The sequence below is a fragment of the Aedes aegypti genome, chromosome 2 (assembly GCF_002204515.2).
Source record: "Aedes aegypti strain LVP_AGWG chromosome 2, AaegL5.0 Primary Assembly, whole genome shotgun sequence".
NCBI classification, from domain to species: domain Eukaryota; kingdom Metazoa; phylum Arthropoda; class Insecta; order Diptera; family Culicidae; genus Aedes; species Aedes aegypti.
Window position 1 is genome coordinate 404,655,489 of NC_035108.1, and position 21,396 is coordinate 404,676,884.

Here is a 21,396-nt window from a genome sequence, read left to right on the forward strand (position 1 = left end):
TTGACATCGTGTCCATACTTTGCCTTGTGTTTTGTCAACGTGAGAAAAAAAGGGATATGTATAGATTTTTTGGATGACAATTCAGTCAAACTGCTGTTACTTCAGGTTCAAACTACGTTTTCACCAAGCAAAACTTTAAAAACAACTTTTTTGATTCTATCAAACCGAAGTTTTTAGTTCAATTCTATGCAGCTTTCTTCTACGAAAATAATACTTTCTAGTTTACTTTCTGTGAGAACGTTGAAACATCATCTTTTTTTATTTTTCTTGGCATTTACGTCTTCACTGGGCAGAGCCTGCCTCTCAGCGTAGTGTTCTTATGAGCACTTCCACAGTTATTAACTGAGAGCTTTCTTTGCCAAAGTTACCATTTGCGCATTCGTATATCGTGTGGCAGGTACGATGATACTCTATGCCCAGGGAAGTCAAAGAAATTTCCTTTGCGAAAAAATCCTGCACTGACCGGGAATCGAACCCAGACACCTTCAGCATGGCTTTGCTTTGTAACTGCGGACTCTAACCACTTGGCTAAGGAAGGCCCCAACGTTGAAACATGAGGATGCAAAATAATGAAAGACGATTATTCTGAAACGAATTCTATCATAACATTGATCAACTGAAGTGTTTCCACTTCCATTCATCTCTGACTAAATGAGAGATATTTATTGATCCATTTTCCTAGTAACTAGACATTTTCCAGGAAAGAAAAATCAGAGAAAAACTTCACCTGCCAAGATCTGAGAATGCTCTTGATTAATATTTCCTTGAAGAAAGCTATTTCTCTCTATGTGCCGGGTGCTATCATAAATTTCCCTAAATGAATAAAAAATTATTCCTGCAGTTCCCGCTTCTTCGAGTATAATATGGTTAAAACTTGACACAAAGTCCACCCCGGCTTGACTTGGCTCTGTCTATGCATGTGTCTTATACTACCATGTACCATTAGGGTAGCCGAAAACTTATTTTTCTGTGTTCAATTGTCTACTTGTGCAATAGCTTGATTGAATGGTTAACAAATAACAAATACTTTTAATTAAATTTGAACTCAGAAACATTGAGTTTTTAAGAAATTACAAATAATAACGATATTTGTGAGTTATGTTTGATCCTTCGACCTTGACGCTTGCTCCTATGGGGGCCGGCGATGAAAGCAGGATCAAACATGTCGCGCGTCGGTCGAGTGAAAGTGAAAAAGTGGCGTGATCGTTTAGTTATGTTTGATCCTTCGACCTTGACGCTTGCTCCTACGGGGGCCGGCGATGAGGGCAGGATCAAACATGTCGCGCGTCGGTCGAGTGAAAGTGAAAAAGTGGCGTGATCGTTTAGTTGTGTTTGATCCTTCGACCTTGACGCTTGCTCCTACGGGGGCCGGCGATGAGGGCAGGATCAAACATGACGCGCGTCGGTCGAGTGAAAGTGAAAAAGTGGCGTGATCGTTTAGTTATGTTTGATCCTTCGACCTTGACGCTTGCTCCTATGGGGGCCGGCGATGAAAGCAGGATCAAACATGTCGCGCGTCGGTCGAGTGAAAGTGAAAAAGTGGCGTGATCGTTTAGTTATGTTTGATCCTTCGACCTTGACGCTTGCTCCTACGGGGGCCGGCGATGAGGGCAGGATCAAACATGTCGCGCGATCGGTCGGGTAAAGTGAAAAAGTGGCGCGTTCGATTAGTTCTTTTTGATCTTTCGAAGTTGACACTTGCTCCTGGACAGTGCAGCAAGAAAGCCCGAGCAGTCGTCAGTTGTTTTCCCTCTCGGGTCGTGCGCCTATTTTCTCTGAGTGCTTTTATATAGCCGATCAAATGAGTGAAGCTGAAAGTGGATTGTTGCTGCTCAAGGATGACGGATCAATTGGTGAGCTCGTTTCATGCTACTATTTCTAATCTATAAAATATGTATGACTGCACCTTTAATCGTTACAACGGTGAGACGTAAATATGATTTTTCAACAAACTATGAAAGGTTCGTCACTGTGAGTGTCGACATAAATTCTGATTCATAAATTATTAATGTCTAATTTTTTTTTTCAAAACACCTTTTTCTTTTACCTTTATTTTTGTAATTAAAAAAAAACTTTGAATGGTTCGACACTACGAGTGTAGACTTGCGAAAGGTTCACTTTATTCAACAAACTTTGAAAGGTTCGTCACGTCAAGTGTCGGCATAATTTTTCTCTACATAGATATTGTTCATATCAAATGAAAAAATAATATTTACATATAAGCATGTTTATATCTCACCAATAATTATTTATCATGGTCTAATCGCTTATCAAAGTGAATCCTGTGACCCAACGATCCTTCCCATTAACAAACATCCCTCCCAGTAACCTTTGTGGAGATGCAGAGGCAAACACGGTCTCCAAATAGCAAAGGTTACACACTAACATTCCTTCCCCCAATCCCACCTGACTGCAAGGACGTGGCCGGCGCCGTTATTGACCATGTATAAATAGAGGCACTGAATTATGCACACTGAAGAAGATTATGGCCAATCCCAGCCGATCTTCTAGTTGATTCTTTGTGCATTTTCACTGACTCCGGTCAATCACGGAATAGCAACCATTGATATGTGTAGTCAGTCTAAGCTAAGCTAAGCTAAGCTAATTACAAATAATAACGATATTTGTATGATCGGGCTACATATAAAGCTTCGTTTTAATATAAGGACTGTTTCATTCACCCTAACCTACATCCCTCCACTGCAAGACTGCAATGTAGACAGACAAGTGCCTGGTGAGTGCTCGAAACTGCATGTCTCTACCCTACATCACATCTCGTCAAACGCTTGTGTTTCGCTACGGAACTTTGCACTGTGAAATGTGCAAAGTAAAATTTCCTGAATAACGGTTCGTCTCGGTTGGAAAGCGGTAAAAAACTTTATGCAGCGTTGAATTTCTTTAGGATCACAGTCTGCTGGTGTGGCCAAAGTAAATGTTTTTGATAATCATGTTAAAATACATTACTTAAAAACACTTTCTTTCACCCTTACTTCTGCTGCTAGTCTGATCCATTATGGACCAAATAAACTTGAAATTCTAAAAACTACCATTACGTTCGGTAATGACTATTATCCAAGTTACCTCAAAAACTGGAAAAGAATGTTCGAAGGATCATATGGCATCTAAACACTTATCTTTCATCATTTTTCGCAACTACAATAACAGACTCATCAGTCAAGGAATCCCTATGGAGTTTCTTGACCAACCTGTTTAAGTTATTGGAAGAAACATAAGCAATCAAGCATATGAATTTTTCCCAAAGTTATCAAATTTTATTTTCACGTGGCAGTTCATCATTTTATGAGCACAACAATCTATTATTAGATATTTTCTCAATCTCTTAATCGTGAGAAATCAATAAAAAAAGCAAAAATAAAATGTTGCTCATTGAACGGATAACATAATGAAAGCTCACTTTTTACCATTAAGGTGAAACAGTTTGGAATACATTTCCCAAGATTGCACTAAACCTTCGAAGGCACTAATCTCGCGAAGGAAGCAATAAACACCAGTGCACTTTTTATTTTGACTTCGTGCACTAGTAGAAATCCTAAGATCAGAAGATCAGAGATTACTATTTCTTTAGTTTTGTGTCTTTGGAAACGTAACTAGAGGCACAAGTCAGACACGGGCAGTTACAGAATTGCTAAATGTCAGTAATTTATGACTATTTTCTATCTGCCTCTCTTTCATTCTTGAGGCTTTTTTCAAGCTATTCGTGGATTCGCCTGGGTTGAAGCATCGCCAAACTTCAACCCATGTGAAATGACAGTTAGCGTTAGCATGGTTAAGGTATACTTCGTAGCAATATTAATGTGTCATTTGATAATCTCATCCAGACTACTTTCATGTTCCTGGCTGGGGAGTACATTTGGCCAAATCTGAAACATCATTACCAAATTCATGAATATTGCTATCCCTGGCCACGCCCATCTTTACCGCTACTTGGGATAGGGGAAGGAAATGTTGATGCAGCACTCACTTAATGAGAGGCCACCGACTCAGCGACGCCCTCATAAGTGCTACGGAGGTGCAGATTAGGAGGTATATCAAGCCAGGTTAGGGTTCGCCTGAAAAGCTTGCGATGGACATGGACCCAGAGCATTTAATTTAATAATTTGAATGCCGGCATTCAAATGAGGGAAAAGCATGTTCTACTTACAGTTTAGTTGATTACACTACGAAAACGGTTGTGATTTTCTGCTCAGAAAACTGTAACAAGCAGAACCGATTCCTCCAGGGTCATTAGATTAATCCAAATAAAAAAAAGAAACGGAGGAAAAAAAACGTGGCTATCATTGCATGCAAGACACTATCAGGTGCGTATCAATCGAATCGCAAAAAAAAAACGAAATCAACAAACAAAAAAACGTTCGAACAGCGTACGACCAATTTTACGACATGTGACAGGCCAAAACGCGTAAATCGAACAAATATATCGTATTTCGAATAAATGAGAGAAAAATATGTCGAATTACAACGCGAAATTCAGTTGCACAAAAATGGAAACTGGTCCATATTTAAATCAGATATCCATTCAGGCTTGGACCTCTTAATTCCGTGATCACGAACCGACGACACACAACATCACAAACATAAACAAACGAATCGTTCCTATGGCATCTATCAAGATTTAACTATTGCAATTGCAAACTGAATTCCGAATACTAAGATGGAACAAACTCACCCGATCCTCCAACCGGGTATTAGCAGGTAAAAAAAAATCGGTGACTATTTTTATTTGTGAGTGTTCTACAGAACACTACTGTACACGCTGTGTCCAAACCAGCAGATTATGAAAATTTAATGTGCCTCAGATTTTTGTCCGCTTGAGTTCAGTTTTTTGGAAATATATTTTCGTATTCAGAATTTTTTTAAATATTCCATCGGTGAAATTTTGATATATTTTTTCACTTTTTAGCTATTTTTTTCATATATGAGTAATTCTCGCTGAGACCAGCTGCTGAATGTATAAATTTATACTCATTCGAAAGCTCTTGTCGAGAAACTAAAGGAACTGCATTCGGTAGGTCAAATAGATGGACCCCTCGATAGTTATAATCAAAATAGTTATTGAGGACCCCTCGATTTTTGTCAATTCTTGCTCCACTCAAACTGCCATAACTCGAAAATTTCTTCAACAACCCCTGCACAATAACATGGTTTTGGAAAGAGAAAACATAGGAGCTTCATTTGGAGAAATAAAAATATTTGTCGGCCATATTGAATTTGGCCGCCATACTGGATTTTATCAGAAATATTGAATTTTCATGGTGTTCGCAACCACCGATTCTAAAAGTTTTTGCATCACTGGAAATCTAAGCTAGTTTTACACATAAAATGAAAAAATGTTTTTTTGATCAAAAGTCATGTGCGATTTTGTAGACCATTTCTTATCGCGCTGGTGTAATTTTCATGCATATAACAGTGCGGAAGCGATTTGCGCTTGCTATGATGTATTTGAAATGTGAAAAATTATCTCTATTGCTGTTTGCATTTGACGTGCAGATCCAGTCTAACTGAGCTTCAATCGCAGTAACACAAAGTTACCAAAGGATACTTAGCAGCGTCGAAGTTCAATGGAATAAGCCAAATTTGGGTTTTTTCAAGTTTACCTAACGTTAAGTTGTTTTAACCCACTACGGAGACTTCGAAAACTAACGCTGGGTAGATTTTTGTTTTGCACTAGGTTTTGTTTTTCGCTGCTGTCAAACGGAAACTACCTAATGATAGGTATATGTCAGATAACCCAAATTTGGGTTATCCCACGTATGAGCCTATTAGTGTCAAAAGAAGTCAAAGGCGGGTTGATTTGTTGCTCCGTGTAGGTTTTCTTAATAAATAGTTTGCAGTTTGTCAATGCTCTGTTGTCTAAATTTTTTTTTCTTAAAAAGTTTAATATGTTATATGGTGTTGAAGTCATTTTTGAATGACGAATTTGAAAATAAAATAATGTCAACACCTCTCGAAACCCCAACTATTCTTTATCAAACTATTAGAGATTCCTGCATGATTCTTGATCATTCAGGGAGAAATCGTTTAGAAATTTTTATTTGAAAAATTGTATCAGCCCAGCAAATGGAGAAAAAAGTTTAAAATGCTGCCCTTTCGATTGAAATCGCCTGAATGTCTAATATGCTGATCATCATTGGAAGTTTTGGAAATATCCACCGGTTCGGAGTTATTCCGGTGGGTCACTGGATCAAGTCGAATAAAAATGACCCCAACTTTCTTTTCAATCAACTTAGACAAATTTTAGACTAATTTCTAACTCTTAGACAAGATTGACGCATCCTTCAATAGTCGAGAGCTGTCCTGGCCACGTCCTTGCGAAAGCTGGGAAATGGGAAAGGATGATTAATTTAATACCTATTTAAGAAAAATGCATAGAACTCTACGACCTCTCATAGGTGTTTGAGATGTTGTGGAATGTTTATGGAAAGGGTAGTGCCATGGGATACGTTTGGTAGACGTTCCAGCCGATAAATGTTATATTTCTAGAAATAAATTCAAAAAAGTTTCCGAATCGTGCAGGTTTTTTTCCAAGGATCCTTCCGAGAATTTCTGCAGCAGTCTTCCAGTATTCCAAACAGAAACTCCTTCGGGACATCTCAAAGCTTTTTTAAGAAATTCCTTCAGAGAAGCCACCATGATCGTTTTACATGTTTTTTCTATGTATTTCAAGATTCCTAAGATTCTTTATAATTACTTTTTATTTGGGTTACTGTATTATTCCAGATGTTCTCTTTGGAATCCTTGTAGAGCTTATAGACTGATTCCTATATTCAGATTTATTTACAATATTTACAATTCTGTCGAGAATTCTACAAAAAAACCATTGGCAATTTAACTACTTCATTTCCGGGCTCTCATGATTGACTCCAATTTAGCCACAAGTATTGTTTCAAAGATTCCTAATAATTATTCTGAATTCTTCCTGGCGCATTTTAAAAGTTATTCTCCGAAAATTACTGTAGAAATTTATTGTACGGTTCCGTTAGAAGAAAGTTCAATATAAATAATCGAAAAATTTCACATTTATGACATCATTTGAATTATTTCTCTGAAAAACCTGATAACATACCCATATCAAAAACGAAAATAACTGGTTATACTAAACATTGAACACTTTATTACAATTGAATTGAATTCAGTACAATTGAAATTTTTACTTCTCAAAGCCTAAGAGTTTTTTAAGGAATTCTCAGTGCACGACAAACCTCTTAAAATCTTCGGAAAGTGCCGGGTAAACCGTTGATATCTCCCTTGAACACTTCCAAGACCTTGGTAAACGTTTCGATCAAAGACAAATTACAAAGACTATTACTCCCAAAAAGGTTTTTTGGAGCATCACAACAAAGATAATCTTAACGGGATTTCTGGACGATGTTCCTTGCGAATTTGTCTCCTGAGTATTCATGGCATGTACTGCTTTGAAAAAGTACTGTATAATTTTCAATTATGCTTGCAGATATTAACACCTTCTTTGTAGGAAATAATTTGATGAACAAGGTCTTTCGATGAAAAACCATGAAAAATTTGAGCAAATTTGCTTAAGATTTCCAGCGATTTTTCACAAGTCCGCACAGTTTTAACAAGACCAGAAGGCTCAAAGGTTCTCAAGAGGTTTTGAAGCTCCTATGAAGTTTTCTGAAGTTTCCTAAGAACCACATTGGATTCCCAATAGAGTTCCCAAAATGATCACGAAGGCTTCTTTGGGGAAATTTAAAGCGTTTTCAGAACTTCTCAAAGATTACCCAGTGATTCCCAGCTCAAATATTTACAAACAGTTTTCTGAAAATTTTACAAGTGGTTCAAAGAAATTGTCAGGCGTTCTAAATCACCCTAAAGGTGTACAAAGGTTTTCATGGATTATGCAGTGATTTGCATGGGAATTTTATTAATATGTTAATCACTTATTCGAAGAATTGCTACCCAAAGTTTTAATGGCGATTCAAAATATCTCAAAAAAGTTTGCTATGCTACTATCAGAATTTAGACTATTTACAGCAATTGAAAGTCAAGAATTTTGATAACATTGGAGGATTGCAAAGTAGAAATTTATACCAAACGTGGCAAGCTGCAATTTCAAGGCCATATACGATACTATCGGTCTGAAGAGGCATGAAAGATTATCTAATTGAAAATTTTCGGATTACGAAAATTTTCTGTTCAAGTACCATCAAATTTACGTCATTTCATTTTTACATCGTGTATTTTGCTTACCATGAAATTTACGTCACATGTAATATCAGTTTGTTCTTAGTATGTAGGTGTATCGACCAAGTAAACTAGAGCTAGGAAACGCTGAATATTCCAGGCTCAAGAGAATCGAAGAGTCAGACATAGTACCAGCTAACTTAAAATCCCAGGACATTCACCAGGAAAGTTGGAAAAACGAGAGTGCACGGAACTATCATTTTGTATGGGACGATACATAGCGTTTTTCAACAGTCTACTTGATGGCAAGACGAAGTTTGCCGGGACAACGTAAAATAAGTATGTTGCCAAGGATTTCCAAAAAAATCCCGAAGTGGGTTTCAAGAGATTCTCAAAAAGTTCTTAGGAGATCCCAAATGTCTTCTGAATAATTCCATAACATTTTCAGCTTTTTCTGAGACTTTCTTAGAGGTTTTGAAACAGATTTTTCAACGCGAATTCGTTTTCTGAGTCTCCACCTTTTTGAAAAAAATAGTTTTGTTATTCGACTTCGAACCGTTCCTCTTGGGACAACGCCAGCTTTTCAGTTTAGTTTTCTAATGAGAACATCCACATATATTACCTGAGCCTTCTTTGCCAATTGACCCCTTTTTTACGAAGATAGCCGATGCCCTGGAAAATCAGAACGATATTTTCGACCGCCGGGTTTCCCACTCTTATCTTGGTCTTGCTGAATAGTTACGCACGGTGTCTTTTTCATGTAACTTTATAACAAAAAAATCGGCATGTCTCAAATTTGGACCAATGAAAGACAAGACCTTCCTCTTTCATTTGCTGTTAAAATGAAAATAATCCATCGGGGGGTCTAGTGCAATTTTTTTTTTTAAATTTTGTTGTTCGTAATATCATTTCAAATGCACCGTAAATTAATAAATTTTGATGAGGTGAACTGTTCAAACGGATTTAGATGAAAATGTTGCAAAAATCTAGTCTCAATATCATGTAGATTTTTTTAAATTTTCGAGTTGCCTCTAATTTGCTTTCATCCATTGTTGGAATTTTTTTTTTTTTTTTTTTTTTTTTTTTTTTTTAAGACACTACACGTTAATGCTTCCAGTGGGCTATTTGCCCTTTGAAGGAAGCACCACACTAGACAACGGACTAGCATGCAACGCCCAGTGGCACAGTCAGAAAACATTCCTCTCGAAAAGTTTTTGGCCTGAGGCGGGAATCGAACCCACGCTCCTTAGCACGATGCGGCTAAATGCCTCGGTGACACTAACCGCACGGCTACGAAGCCACACAAATAATAATTTGCATTGCTTTTAAAACTTAGTGTGTCAAACAACCTCTTTTCAATTTTTATTTGTTACTCAAGAGCAATATTCATCTTTCTGACTTGGTTTAGGAACAAGCGATCGAAAGACAAAAGGTCGAAAGGACAATAAGTCGAAAGGACAATAAGTCGAAAGACAACAGGAAGACAAGACAAATGGTCGAAAATGCAAAAGGTCAAAAGGACCAAAGGTTGAAAGTGATTTGCATTATGGGAAGTTAAATCATTTTTGAAAGAAGATTTTTGACCTTTAATCTCCTCTTTATTCCTCTTCGATCTTTTACCCTTTCGACCTTATGTCGTAGATTCTAGGAAATTGACAAGTTCACACTTGTGCCAATGATAGACGCAATATAACATTTCATAAATCCAATATTCCAAACCAATTGCAATAGCAATGGAATGTTGACACTATTGTTCATGTGTTTGTTGTGCGAATTGACATTACATTGCTTTTGTTTGCGATGGTAAAACAAACAGAATTGCTGACAAATATTCTCAGATTAGCAGCCAGTCTAGGGCTGAAAATCTCGTAAATGAAGATAAGAATATAAACAATAATGACGAATATACACTTCCATTTTAAAATGATAGTAGAAAAAGTGCAAATTTATCCATACAAACATCGAAAGGTTTTATTCATTACAAATCTACCTGTGAAAGATTGATCTTGTGATCGTAACATTTTGCTCAGCGATCTCAATAAGTGCTGTAATGTTCAGTTTTACCATAGTTTTATTAGAGTTGTACGGCATTCTGTACTAATTCATAAAACAAATACATTTAATCAGCTTAAAAATGTTACTCAGTAATTTTACGATTTTTCTAGCTTAACAACGAAATCATACGAAGCTTCAACAAAAAAATCAGGTGAATCATAAAGGTCTCCGATTACACCAAAAAAGGAGCCAAAAACGGTGAACTTTTTGCATACAGACTTGTTTGCTATTTATATCCAGCAGATCTCAAGTACTATGTTTTCTATAGCTTTGTTGTGTTCTAAACTTATAAAAGCGCCAGCTCGAACGACTTTTGATGCTAATCTTCCATCAATAGACGATCGAGTTGGCGCTATAATTGAATTAGAAAAGTCAAAATCATGAAGTTTGAGCCGTCGGATGCCTAGTTTTGGTGCTAAAACTTAGTGGTCCCAAATTACGGGTTTTCCGGTGGTCATTTCGGTGCTCCAAAAGAACCATTTTGGCAAAATAAATTCAAACATAATAAATCGTTATGAGTTAGACACAATTCATTTGGTTTTTTGACATCAATCCGAGTAATTTCATCGAATTGTCCAGCTTGGCTACCTTCCGGGTCTCCAGGAACCGATTCCGCATGAACCATACTGAACCGAGTTTTTCAAGGGATGTGTACCGGTAATTGGTTCCTTATTATTGATAAATTTTATGACAAAATATCCATCAACCGAATAGTACCGATGTGAATTACATACACAAAACTGCGATGGAAACTTACTTTTCGGATGTTCCGGGTTTCCGGAACCGGGTATGAATAACTAAATGATTTCAGAATCTCTATTTACAGTCCACGTAAATCTCTATTCAACAATATGAGGACGCTTCAGACTACTTGCGCAACTACGGGTTGTCGAAGTAAGGGTCTCTAAAGGGACTTTTTTTCAGATGTAGCAGGTTCCTGGTGGCCACAGTGACGCAATTCCGGATCTGCGGATGGGTTTCCGAAACTGGACATGTGTGCCTTTCATTTCAGCCTAACAGTACTAATTTTGGTCAACACACTGATTTTTTTCGAGCTGTTTTAATTTTCGGGTCGAAAACGACCCTAAGTCACAATTTGTAACTTTTATTTTATGTAAGCTCCCTAAGAGGCCATTAAAAACTTTTGTTTCCGCAAAAATATATGTTCCCACAAAAAATACAATTGTCAGGAAACGTCAAATTGCTAGGTTATTTTTATCAAAAGTTACAATGATTTGAATTTTGAAATAGGTCGAAAACGACCCAAGGTCCTTACTAAGGTTAAGCTATATCCCAAACACCGTAAACAAATTGAAAAAAAAAAATATTGTTCTAGACCCCCCGACCGATTATTTTCGTTTTGGTTGCATATGAAAGAGGAGAATCATGGCTTTATTGTGTCAAAATTTCAGACATGCCGAATTTTTTGTTTTGAAATTGTTCTGCGAAACACACCGTGATACGATTCTACCGCTTAGAATATTGGTTTGAGAAAGAAGTGCACTCTTTGATTATGCTTCTGGACATCAAAACCTGTAGAGTAAAGTGGGGCAAGAGTTTCTTTTTAAGATTTCTAGCTCAATTCAAAACAAATCTTATAAATGTCGTGGTGGTTCGAATTCTATTTAAGTAAGAGACTTTCACTCCAAATATCATGAAAATTGATTGTGATTTGGAAAAGTTATGACTATTTGTTGTTTTTCGACGTTATTATTGTAATTTTCGGTCAAACTTTCGTTGCATGGAACCAAATGAAGATAAAATCTTTTTCAATATTTTATGTAAGGGCGTTTCTAGGCCTATCATAAGGATGCATTGAGTGTATTAGTTTTTGCATAAATGCTTGGAAACAATTTTTGGCCCATAGTAGGGCAAAAGTTCGAATCAGCGGGGCAAAAGTTCGACCCATGTATAAACTCACGTAAAAAATTGCAAATTGCGTAAGATCAACACATTATCTTCAAATTAAGCTAAATTTTCCTGATCGTGCGAAAAATGTCACCAAAATTTTACATTTCCACTTAGTTTGGCAAAAAACTGCTATTTTTGAGTAAATTACAATTAACCCTGTTTTGGGCAATTTTTTGATGACAATTTAGTGTGTATTTTTCGGCAAACTTAAGTTTACGGCTGTTATAAAGTATGCCTGTCATAAAATTATCGATATTTTGTGTTTTAGCCAGCGAACTTTTGCCCCACACTAGATTCGAACTCTTGCCCCACCGGTGGGGCAAAAGTTCGAATAAGACAATCATTTTTGAAACTGTTATAACTAAAAATGGTTAAATAATTTGACACAAGTTTGTTCAGCAAAATTGTAGCCAATATGTTGAAGGTTCACTGTATGGTATTTTTTCTGTTTCAACCGCTATTGTTTTCCTGGAAACTTTGATTATACCACTAAGGTCGAACTTTTGCCCCACCTTACTCTACTGCCCATAAACGCACAATTGAAATAAACGCAAATATTGAAAAGAATACTTCAAACATGACTTTCGAAAAATTAAATTAATTAACTCATTACGCGTGGTAAAGATGGACAAATTATGAATGAAATTATGAAAAAAAAAATCCACGTGCTCGGCTGGGATTTCAACCCAGGACTCTTGTATGCTAGACGAGCGCTTTACCAACTAAGCTACCGAGCCACTTAGTGACCCAATAACTGAGTCTAGCATACAAGAGTCCTGGGCTCAAATCCCAGCCGAGCACGTGGATTTTTTTCATAATTTCACCCATAATTTGTCCATCTTCACCACGCGTAATGAGTTAATTAATTTAATAACGACCCGGATTGGATTACCGAACAGCTCAATATAAGCGTCAATTTATGTCTTTCGACTTTTATGACCCCTTCTGTCAAGGGGTTACATACATATTACGTAAATTATTCAGAAGAGTAGAGAAATCAACTGAATATTTATGAGAACATATGAAAGGTTCATGCTAAAATTTTAAATCTGGGGTTAATACATATGATTCACTTGTTTTTATGGAATGTACAAGAAAAGATAGGGTGTAGTAAATACTGCTTGCAAATCTGCTCAAAATTTGAAAAATCAAGGGGTGTGGGTTTACCCCGACCACTCCTTCAATATAACTTTCTTACAAATCCAATTAAGATGCCTTCTAAGAGAAAAGCTCACCATCCTATCGTCGAACATCAGAAGATATTAAAAATACCTTGGCTGCTTCCATGAGTGCGCGTAATCTAAGGTTTTTCACATTGTTTACGCTTATTCATTTCCTCTATTTATCTACTTATAACCGGCATACCAACATCGCCCCCACCCTGCTGTTCATCATTCAGTTCTGTCCCGCCGAGCACCGAATGAACGGCTCCGCAGATCCCAAGGATGTCGTTATCGAACCGGATGGGCCGTCGGAAGTGTTTCGCGATGACGAAGAACCCAAGGTAAGATGCTTGCTGAGTAATCGGAAATATGCCACCAACGTGTGAAGGCTTCTTCTGTAGTACAGTGAACTCTCTATAACTCGAAATTGAACGCTATAACTCGAGTTGACAAGATATCGCGTTATTGACAATTGACTATACTTACTTATGCTTTTCATACTATTCCCCCAATAGACACCGGCAAACGATGTCGAGGCCAATGCCGGGCTGGACCAGAAGGAGAAGGAAATGGCCGCCGAAGACTACAAGGTGCGACTCCGGAAGGAGTTGGTCAGCCGCGATGGCCATCGGGAAATCTACAAGGACATCAATGCGCTGCTGTGGTTCAAGAACGGCGACATCGAGCAGGCCTACACACAGTACCGACAGCCGCACAGCTCCATCCCGCTGCTGGCGGCAATAGTTGTGCAGTTCGCTGGGATGATTTTCTCCTACCTGGTGCTTCCGCGGTAAGTGTACATTGATTCCGGGGATAATTCTAGAATAAAACATGAATAGGGTGGAACAATCTTTACAAACAGAGTTTACCTTGACATGCCGACTTCTATCATAATTTCAAAATATTTGTTTAATTTTTTTTTCTAACTGATTCTTATGGAAGACAATAGAAAATACATTCTATGACACTTACATGTCAATATTGAAACAGATATTAAAAAAAAACTCATTGATGTGCGTTGATATGCTCAGCAGTGGTAGAAGCAGTGTCGAACATGTCGCAGACTTATTCCGCAGTTCAATTCCCGTTTTGGCTAGATTGTTAAAAGTCAGATAATTTTGTTTTTCAAAGTCAGATATAATTTTGCTGCAGTCGGTGTATATTTTGTAGCAATTTTTATTATTTTAACAGTTTGTCAGCTTATTTTAATTCACATTCTTTAAAAAAAATAACATCATTTGTTAAAATACTGTTTTGCCCTTCTGATCGGCTTGCCACCTATGGTCGAGAAAGTAATTGGCACAAATTTCCCCATGTTTTGGTAAATTTTCTGAAACTGAAAGCTTATGTTGTTTCCGTTTAGATTTGGCGGATTCTGCTCAAATTTTTCACAGTAGATTGTAGGGGTAGATTTGGTAGATCTTACTCCTGTACCTGATAATAAGATGAATTTTACAAAAAATCTAATTTCTAATTCAAAGTTCTAATGGACCAGGAAAAGACGGGATAAGCTTCGGTTTACAAATGTTGTTTCGTATATTTTACATGTAAATTTAGAACTATCTTCACAGACGAATGCAATTTACCAATGACTCTCTTTTTCTCACTTTCAGTACAACGCTACACTTCGATATCGTCACCCCACCGCTAGTGATTATCTTTATCTTGGTCTTTATATCGGTAGCAGAAAGCTTTCCAAAGGTAAGTTACGTAAATGCCATGAAATTATAATATTTCTTTAAATGATACCAACAAGTGGACAATATTGTACTTTGCAGAAACTACTCTCACTCAACATTTGATCATTATGCAACATTTTTCACACAGTTTAAAGCCGTTGATAAAGTCCTACGTTTAGTTAATATCAATCAAGCTTCTACAGCTGAGCGGTTCCACAGAAAATGACGACTTTTTTCCCAAATTTCATTTTTATATTTTTTGATTTGGATGAAATTTTGCACATGCTTTCTTTATGCCCAAAAATGCCTTTTTGCATCATCGGCTCGCCATTTTGAATCTAGCCTTACTTTTGAGAAGGGCCTAAGAAAAAAAATCCTTAATAATTTTCAAAAAATTATAACTTAGAAACGGTTTGTCCGATCAGTTTGGTGCCTTCCGCAAAGTTTTAGGTTATTGTTGGGACTATCTGGAAAAAAATATACACTGTAAAAAAAATGTTGTAATTTTTTATATATCGAAAATAAAGCTTAAAAATCAATTTTCTCAAAAATTGTAATTTTTGATTTTTTTTATTTTTTTATATGTTAAAGTAGACAAAAAATGAAGTCTTTTGCACAGTGGGTCAAGATGGAGAAATCATGGACAAAAAAGTTATGATTTTTTTAAAATAGGTGAATTTTTGAAAATGGTCATAATAAACTTTTTAAATATTTTTAAACTCGATTTTATGAAAGTACGCAAAATTTACAACAAAAAAGGTATATGGAAAAATCAGGCTAACTTTAACCGTTTTAAAGATACAGCGATTTTAATACAAAATTATGATATAGTCATTATAATATAACTTAGAAACGGTTGGTCCGATCAGTTTGGAGTCTTCCGCAAAGTTTTAGATTATTGTTGGGACTATCTGGAAAAAAAATATACACTGTAAAAAAATATGTTGTAATTTTTTATATATCGAAAATAAAGCTTAAAAATCAATTTTCTCAAAAATCGTGTTTTGATTTTTTTTTTATATGTTAAAGTAGACAAAAAATGAAGTCTTTTGTACAGTGGGTCAAGATGGAGAAATCATGGACAAAAAAGTTATGATTTAAAAAAAAAGGTGGTTCACCTCGATTGTCAGAAAATAATTCTGATAGAAATTTCATTGCTTTCACATTACGAAGCTCATTTATTATCTCAATGTGACTGTTATGCGATTATAATTACCAATGTGACAAAACAACTTGGTATATCAATTTTCTAGGACAATCTCACAGATTTCAGTAAGTTGATCGAAAGTATTTATCATTTGATGACACTACATGGTATTTATGCCATTTTATCAAAAATGTCGAATGTGACTGTTTTGCAGTTATGGGTATACCACCAATACAACAATCGAAATTGTATTGAAATGAACCAAAGATAACATATATCCAGAGTGGCAACGAAGGGAATGTAAATAACTATTTTTGGTATAACTTTTGAATTAATCACGCCACTCATATCCCAGATAATTGAGTCTAAGATATGTTGTGTCTAGGTGAATGAATGGAATGATTTTAGATAACAAAAGCTTTTTCACGAAACAGGAAGTATTTTGATAGGAAATAATATTTTCGAAAAGATCACATTCTGTGTTAATTAAACATGAGTATGAGTATGAAAGTATGACAGAAAACATTTACATTTTATGAAAATATAATAAATGTGTTTTATCTTCAAACATTATTTTGCAACGTTATTGAACGCCCCGATCTTATTGTTTGCAATCTTTGCATCAACTGGTCTACTGCTCGAATCATATGGTTTTTGTTTATTATTTTCAATGACATGATGTCTTCTATACTAGATATACCACATTCCAGCAGCTAGGAGTTGGTACAACTTTTCAACTCGCTTTCACTACTAAGTTATGGAAGTATGGAAACTTGATATCACATAACATATGTGATTATGTGATATCAAGTTTCCATACCTCCTGTCAGTATCTCTTAAGTAGGACATTCTAAGAGATTGACATAAACCACGTGATCATTCAACATATTCTGTATGTGTGAGGATTTAATTACCTGTTATTTAAGTCTTGTTTTGCATGTATAGCCTCAACCTAAAAAGCAATATACAGGATCTTCAGCTTAAAATTCAATGATAGAATACAAAAGTACAAAACGGAATAAAAACAACTCTTAACTAACAATCTAGGGGCCTTCCTTAGCCGAGTGGTTAGAGTCCGCAGCTACAAAGCAAAGCCATGCTGAAGGTGTCTGGGTTCGATTACCGGTCGATCCAGAATCATATCGTAATGGAAATTTTCTTGACTTCCCTGCGCATAGAGTATCATCGTACCTGCCACACGATATACGAATGCGAAATTGGCAACTTTGGCAAAGAAAGCTCTTAGTTAATAACTGTGTAAGTGCAGGCTCTGTCCTATTGAAGACGTAATGCCGAGAAAAAGAACTAACAATCTAAACTTTTCAGAGAAATCATTCGTGCAATTATTTTGAAAATATTATAATTTATATTATTATTAATGTAATCGAAGCTAACATTGAAATGAGAAAAAAACGATGCATAACTTAAACTTGATAGTAGACTAACTGTTGCATTATCAACGCTTATCATTCCCAGAATCGCATGCAAATGCAACCCAGGATGAAAAAATAAAATGAATATATTCGCACAACAGCTCAACAAAAGCACCCCATCGCTTTTCATCACGCTTTACTCGAAGCATATAACGAGCGATAAAAAATAATTCCCGACTGATTTTCCCACTTGTTTCACCACCACCCGACTAAGGGTACATAACAAAATTATATCAGCACATGTTATTATGTGTTAAGGTTTTTTCGAACATAGGTTGTTACAAACTTGATGCAGGATGTTGTTAAAATAACTAAAATTATAACAAAAAATGTATGAATGGTAACATAAACATAATAAAATGTGTTATAATTCTATCAAAAACATATCAAATCAAGTTATAATGTTTGATACAAAGTATCAAAATTATAATACTGTTCGATATACGATAATATTGTATATTTTTGAGGTGCATAACTATCTATTTATTTTGTTATAAAGTTATTAAAAATGAACAAAAAATATCTTAAAGGGAAATAAAACACATTATGATATATTTTTGTTTTATTATGTTCTGTGGATAACGGAGCCTAACAAAATTATATCATAATATGATATGCATATCATATTTTGATAAAATTTTATTATATTTTTGTTACAAGCCTCTAGTCGGGTAACTATCTATTTATTTTGTTATAAAGTTATTAAAAATGAACAAAAAAATATCTTAAAGGGAAATAAAACACATTATGATATATTTTTGTTTTATTATGTTCTGTGGATAACGGAGCCTAACAAAATTATATCATAATATGATATGCATATCATATTTTGATAAAATTTTATTATATTTTTGTTACAAGCCTCTAGTCGGGCAGCCAGGACACAATAGGAAGAAAAAAAATTCATACCTGGTGTGAAAATAGAAAATGCTTGAAAAGCAAAACAGTTAGACGATAGAATGTATGTAGAGAAACATCAGCAGCCATATTCAAATGCTTTCACTTCCCGAACATCTGCTAGCATTCGCTTAGTCTGGAATTCCGGATAACCTCTTCCACCTCGTCGCTAATCCATTCGCATTTCCTCAATCATCACCATCTTCATCATCTCAGGGCAAACATAAGGACTGTATCGAATAATAATTGGCAACATATTCAACTGTACCTGTCCCAGACAAGTTGTGTCGATTATTACCTTTTTAGTGATTCTGCATGCAATGTCTTCTTCTTCTTCTTCTTCTTCTTGACATTAACGTCTTCACTGGGACAGAGCCAGCTACTCAGCGTAGTGTTCTAGAAGCACTTTTACAGTTATTAACTGAGAGCTTTCCTTGTCAAAATTGCCATTTTCGCAGTTGTATTCCATGTGGCAAGTATGATGATACTCTATGCCCAGGGAAGGCAAGGATATTTCCATTAGGAAAATATCCTAGACCGACCGGGAATCGAACCCAGATACCTTCAGCATGGCTTTGCTTTGTAGCTGCGGAGTCTAACCACTCGACTAAGGAAGGCCCTTAGTCAAGGGTTTGACAGATATTTCAGATAAAAAAATGCATTAAACTTGGAGAACAAGCATCTTGAATGTAGCTAACTTCTCTTCGATACTGACCTTACAGTCTCGTGTTGCTCGCGAAGCAGAAATAAAAGAAATATAAATCATTATAATTTGAAATAAAAAAAAATACCGTAGTCATTTGGATCCTGGGACGTTGGGGACGCCCTCGCTCTTTTACTGGAGAGTAACCAGGACGCATTAGAAGACCCAAGACCATCGTTTGCAGCTTTAGCGAGCACCGTCGCCGGGTTCACAATAGAATGACAGAGGGAAAATGCTGTATTCTGTTCCCGGTATTGTTTTTCCGCATCATATTTTTATTCTGTGTCTGTGAGTTGGAGCTTTATTCTATGCTAGACACTCAAGGGAAGCAGCGTGAAATAGACTGCCCGTGAACACAGTTAATTGCTGGTGCGGCGAGAACTGTCACTTAAAATGGTTACACGATATATGATGGTAACTATCAACAATTAATTTTACGTGATACCTGTGATGTTGACGTGCCTGCGGGTTAGAGCATTTCATTTCCGCACGGAGACATTATTGCGTTTGTGATTTACGGGGCATTCCAAATTGCAACATTGTTTGAACGTCGGATGTAGAAATCTGTATAGCACAAAGGAAAGTGTAGTTATCGGTTTGGTTTTGCGTGCCAATTACTTTAGTATGTAATGTAAAGGAGGTATAAATGCCTTACGGATTCATACACTGAAATTTCAATTTATGATCTAACTGAAAGATATTTCTGTTGAATCAGTCTAATGATCGAGGAATCGTGAGTTCGATTTTTACCGCTTAGACCTATAACTTTTTAGCAAAAGGGGAATCGCATCGAAGCCAAACCTCAAATTTTCAAGAGCACAAATCTAAAGAACCAGAAAGTGGATTGATCTTAAATTTTAATGAATTGGTCACACGATGTGGTGTCCAGGGGTCTTTACGTGGTGTAGGAGCAACGCGTCTTTTCTACTGAACAAGGAATCGTGAGTTCGATTCTCACCGAGAAGAAGGGTAACTTTTCGCAAAAATTTCACATCAATTTGCCTATTTAATTCAATTACATAGTATATGTGGAGCATCATTAACACTACAAGTAGCGCATCCCTTGCTACATCTTCCATGCAACACTTTGCGATTTACTCGCATGATACATTGAGACAACCAGAATGAAAACAAAATGTATTCACTTGCATTGACTCTATTGAACTAATCAAATATGGAACTATGACATATTCAAATCTAGAATGTATTGCTTTTGGACCTATATAAGGTCCCAGTCGTCCCATATATGTAATATTAAGTTTTACGATAGTTGTTCAAAATTCCATTCGGATGGTTAGTCGTAAACAATTAATCATAATTAAGAAGGATATATTACTTTTACCTAACCTAAATACAATGCCTGGGCGAGAACGCATTGAGAGTCGCGAGTTCGATTCTCACTGAGAAGACGCGTAACTTTTTTGCGAATTTCACTTTAATTTGTCTATTTTATCAAAATGCAAAGCATACATTTTATAGTTTTGTGGTTAAAATTTGATGCATTCTTGCCCAAGAGCATCCGTAACACGTCTGAGAAGAAATATAAAAGAGCAATCAATAATGGCCCTCAGCGTTATAATTGTCACTGAACACATTATATATTTCGTATTGAATGGTTCTTCCGAGACATTAACAATCCTATGAAAAGGAAAACTCCCATAAGAGTGTTTTATAAATGGGAATAAATTAAAATTTAATTCACTCTCCAGTTGGGTCGGTTCATTTGCATCGTCTCCCAGCATTCGAATGGAGCTCCTTTCAAAAGGTTCGAAAGATGTCTTGTTAAGTAGGTACGAAACACTCCGCATATTGCTTCTAACGACCAGACGGTTTTACACGTGACGCACTGCAAATCTCCGATCTGGGTGGTGCGGTGAATTATGGTTTACGACACGTATCCACATACACAAAACCTCACTGCAAAAGACATTTACATCATTTGAATGAGATGTGCTTGGCTCTGACTGTTGATTTCCTTCTCTCGTTCGAATTTCAGATTCTGCCGGCGTTTATCACGTTGAACAGTAAACGGTTTAACGATTGTGTCGGCTTACGCACATCAACGGCCGTGATTATCGTGCTGCTTTTAGGAATATCTAATGCTGGCGATATGGTAAGTATGCCTGCAGTCGGTTCGTAATCCATCAGTCCATTTGTAATGCAGTAGTGTTCATCATTCCGGAAATCTATCATTCGAGAAGTATTTTTTTAAATATTGGTAATTTAGAAAGAAGATGAAAATTTCAAT

At 36.2% G+C, this 21,396-nt stretch overlaps 1 protein-coding gene across 3 annotated transcripts in view; it reads left to right on the forward strand.

Annotated features, from left to right (window-relative positions):
- LOC5571858 (adenylate cyclase type 3) overlaps positions 1-21,396 on the forward strand; it is a 210,622-nt gene that overhangs the window by 169,007 nt on the left and 20,219 nt on the right. For all 3 annotated transcript variants that reach the window (XM_021847233.1, XM_021847234.1, XM_021847232.1), the window contains 4 exons: positions 13,526-13,630; positions 13,805-14,079; positions 14,903-14,990; positions 21,145-21,261. In XM_021847233.1, the coding sequence (XP_021702925.1) occupies positions 13,526-13,630; positions 13,805-14,079; positions 14,903-14,990; positions 21,145-21,261 (585 nt within the window). The remainder of the gene's footprint in view (positions 1-13,525; positions 13,631-13,804; positions 14,080-14,902; positions 14,991-21,144; positions 21,262-21,396) is intronic.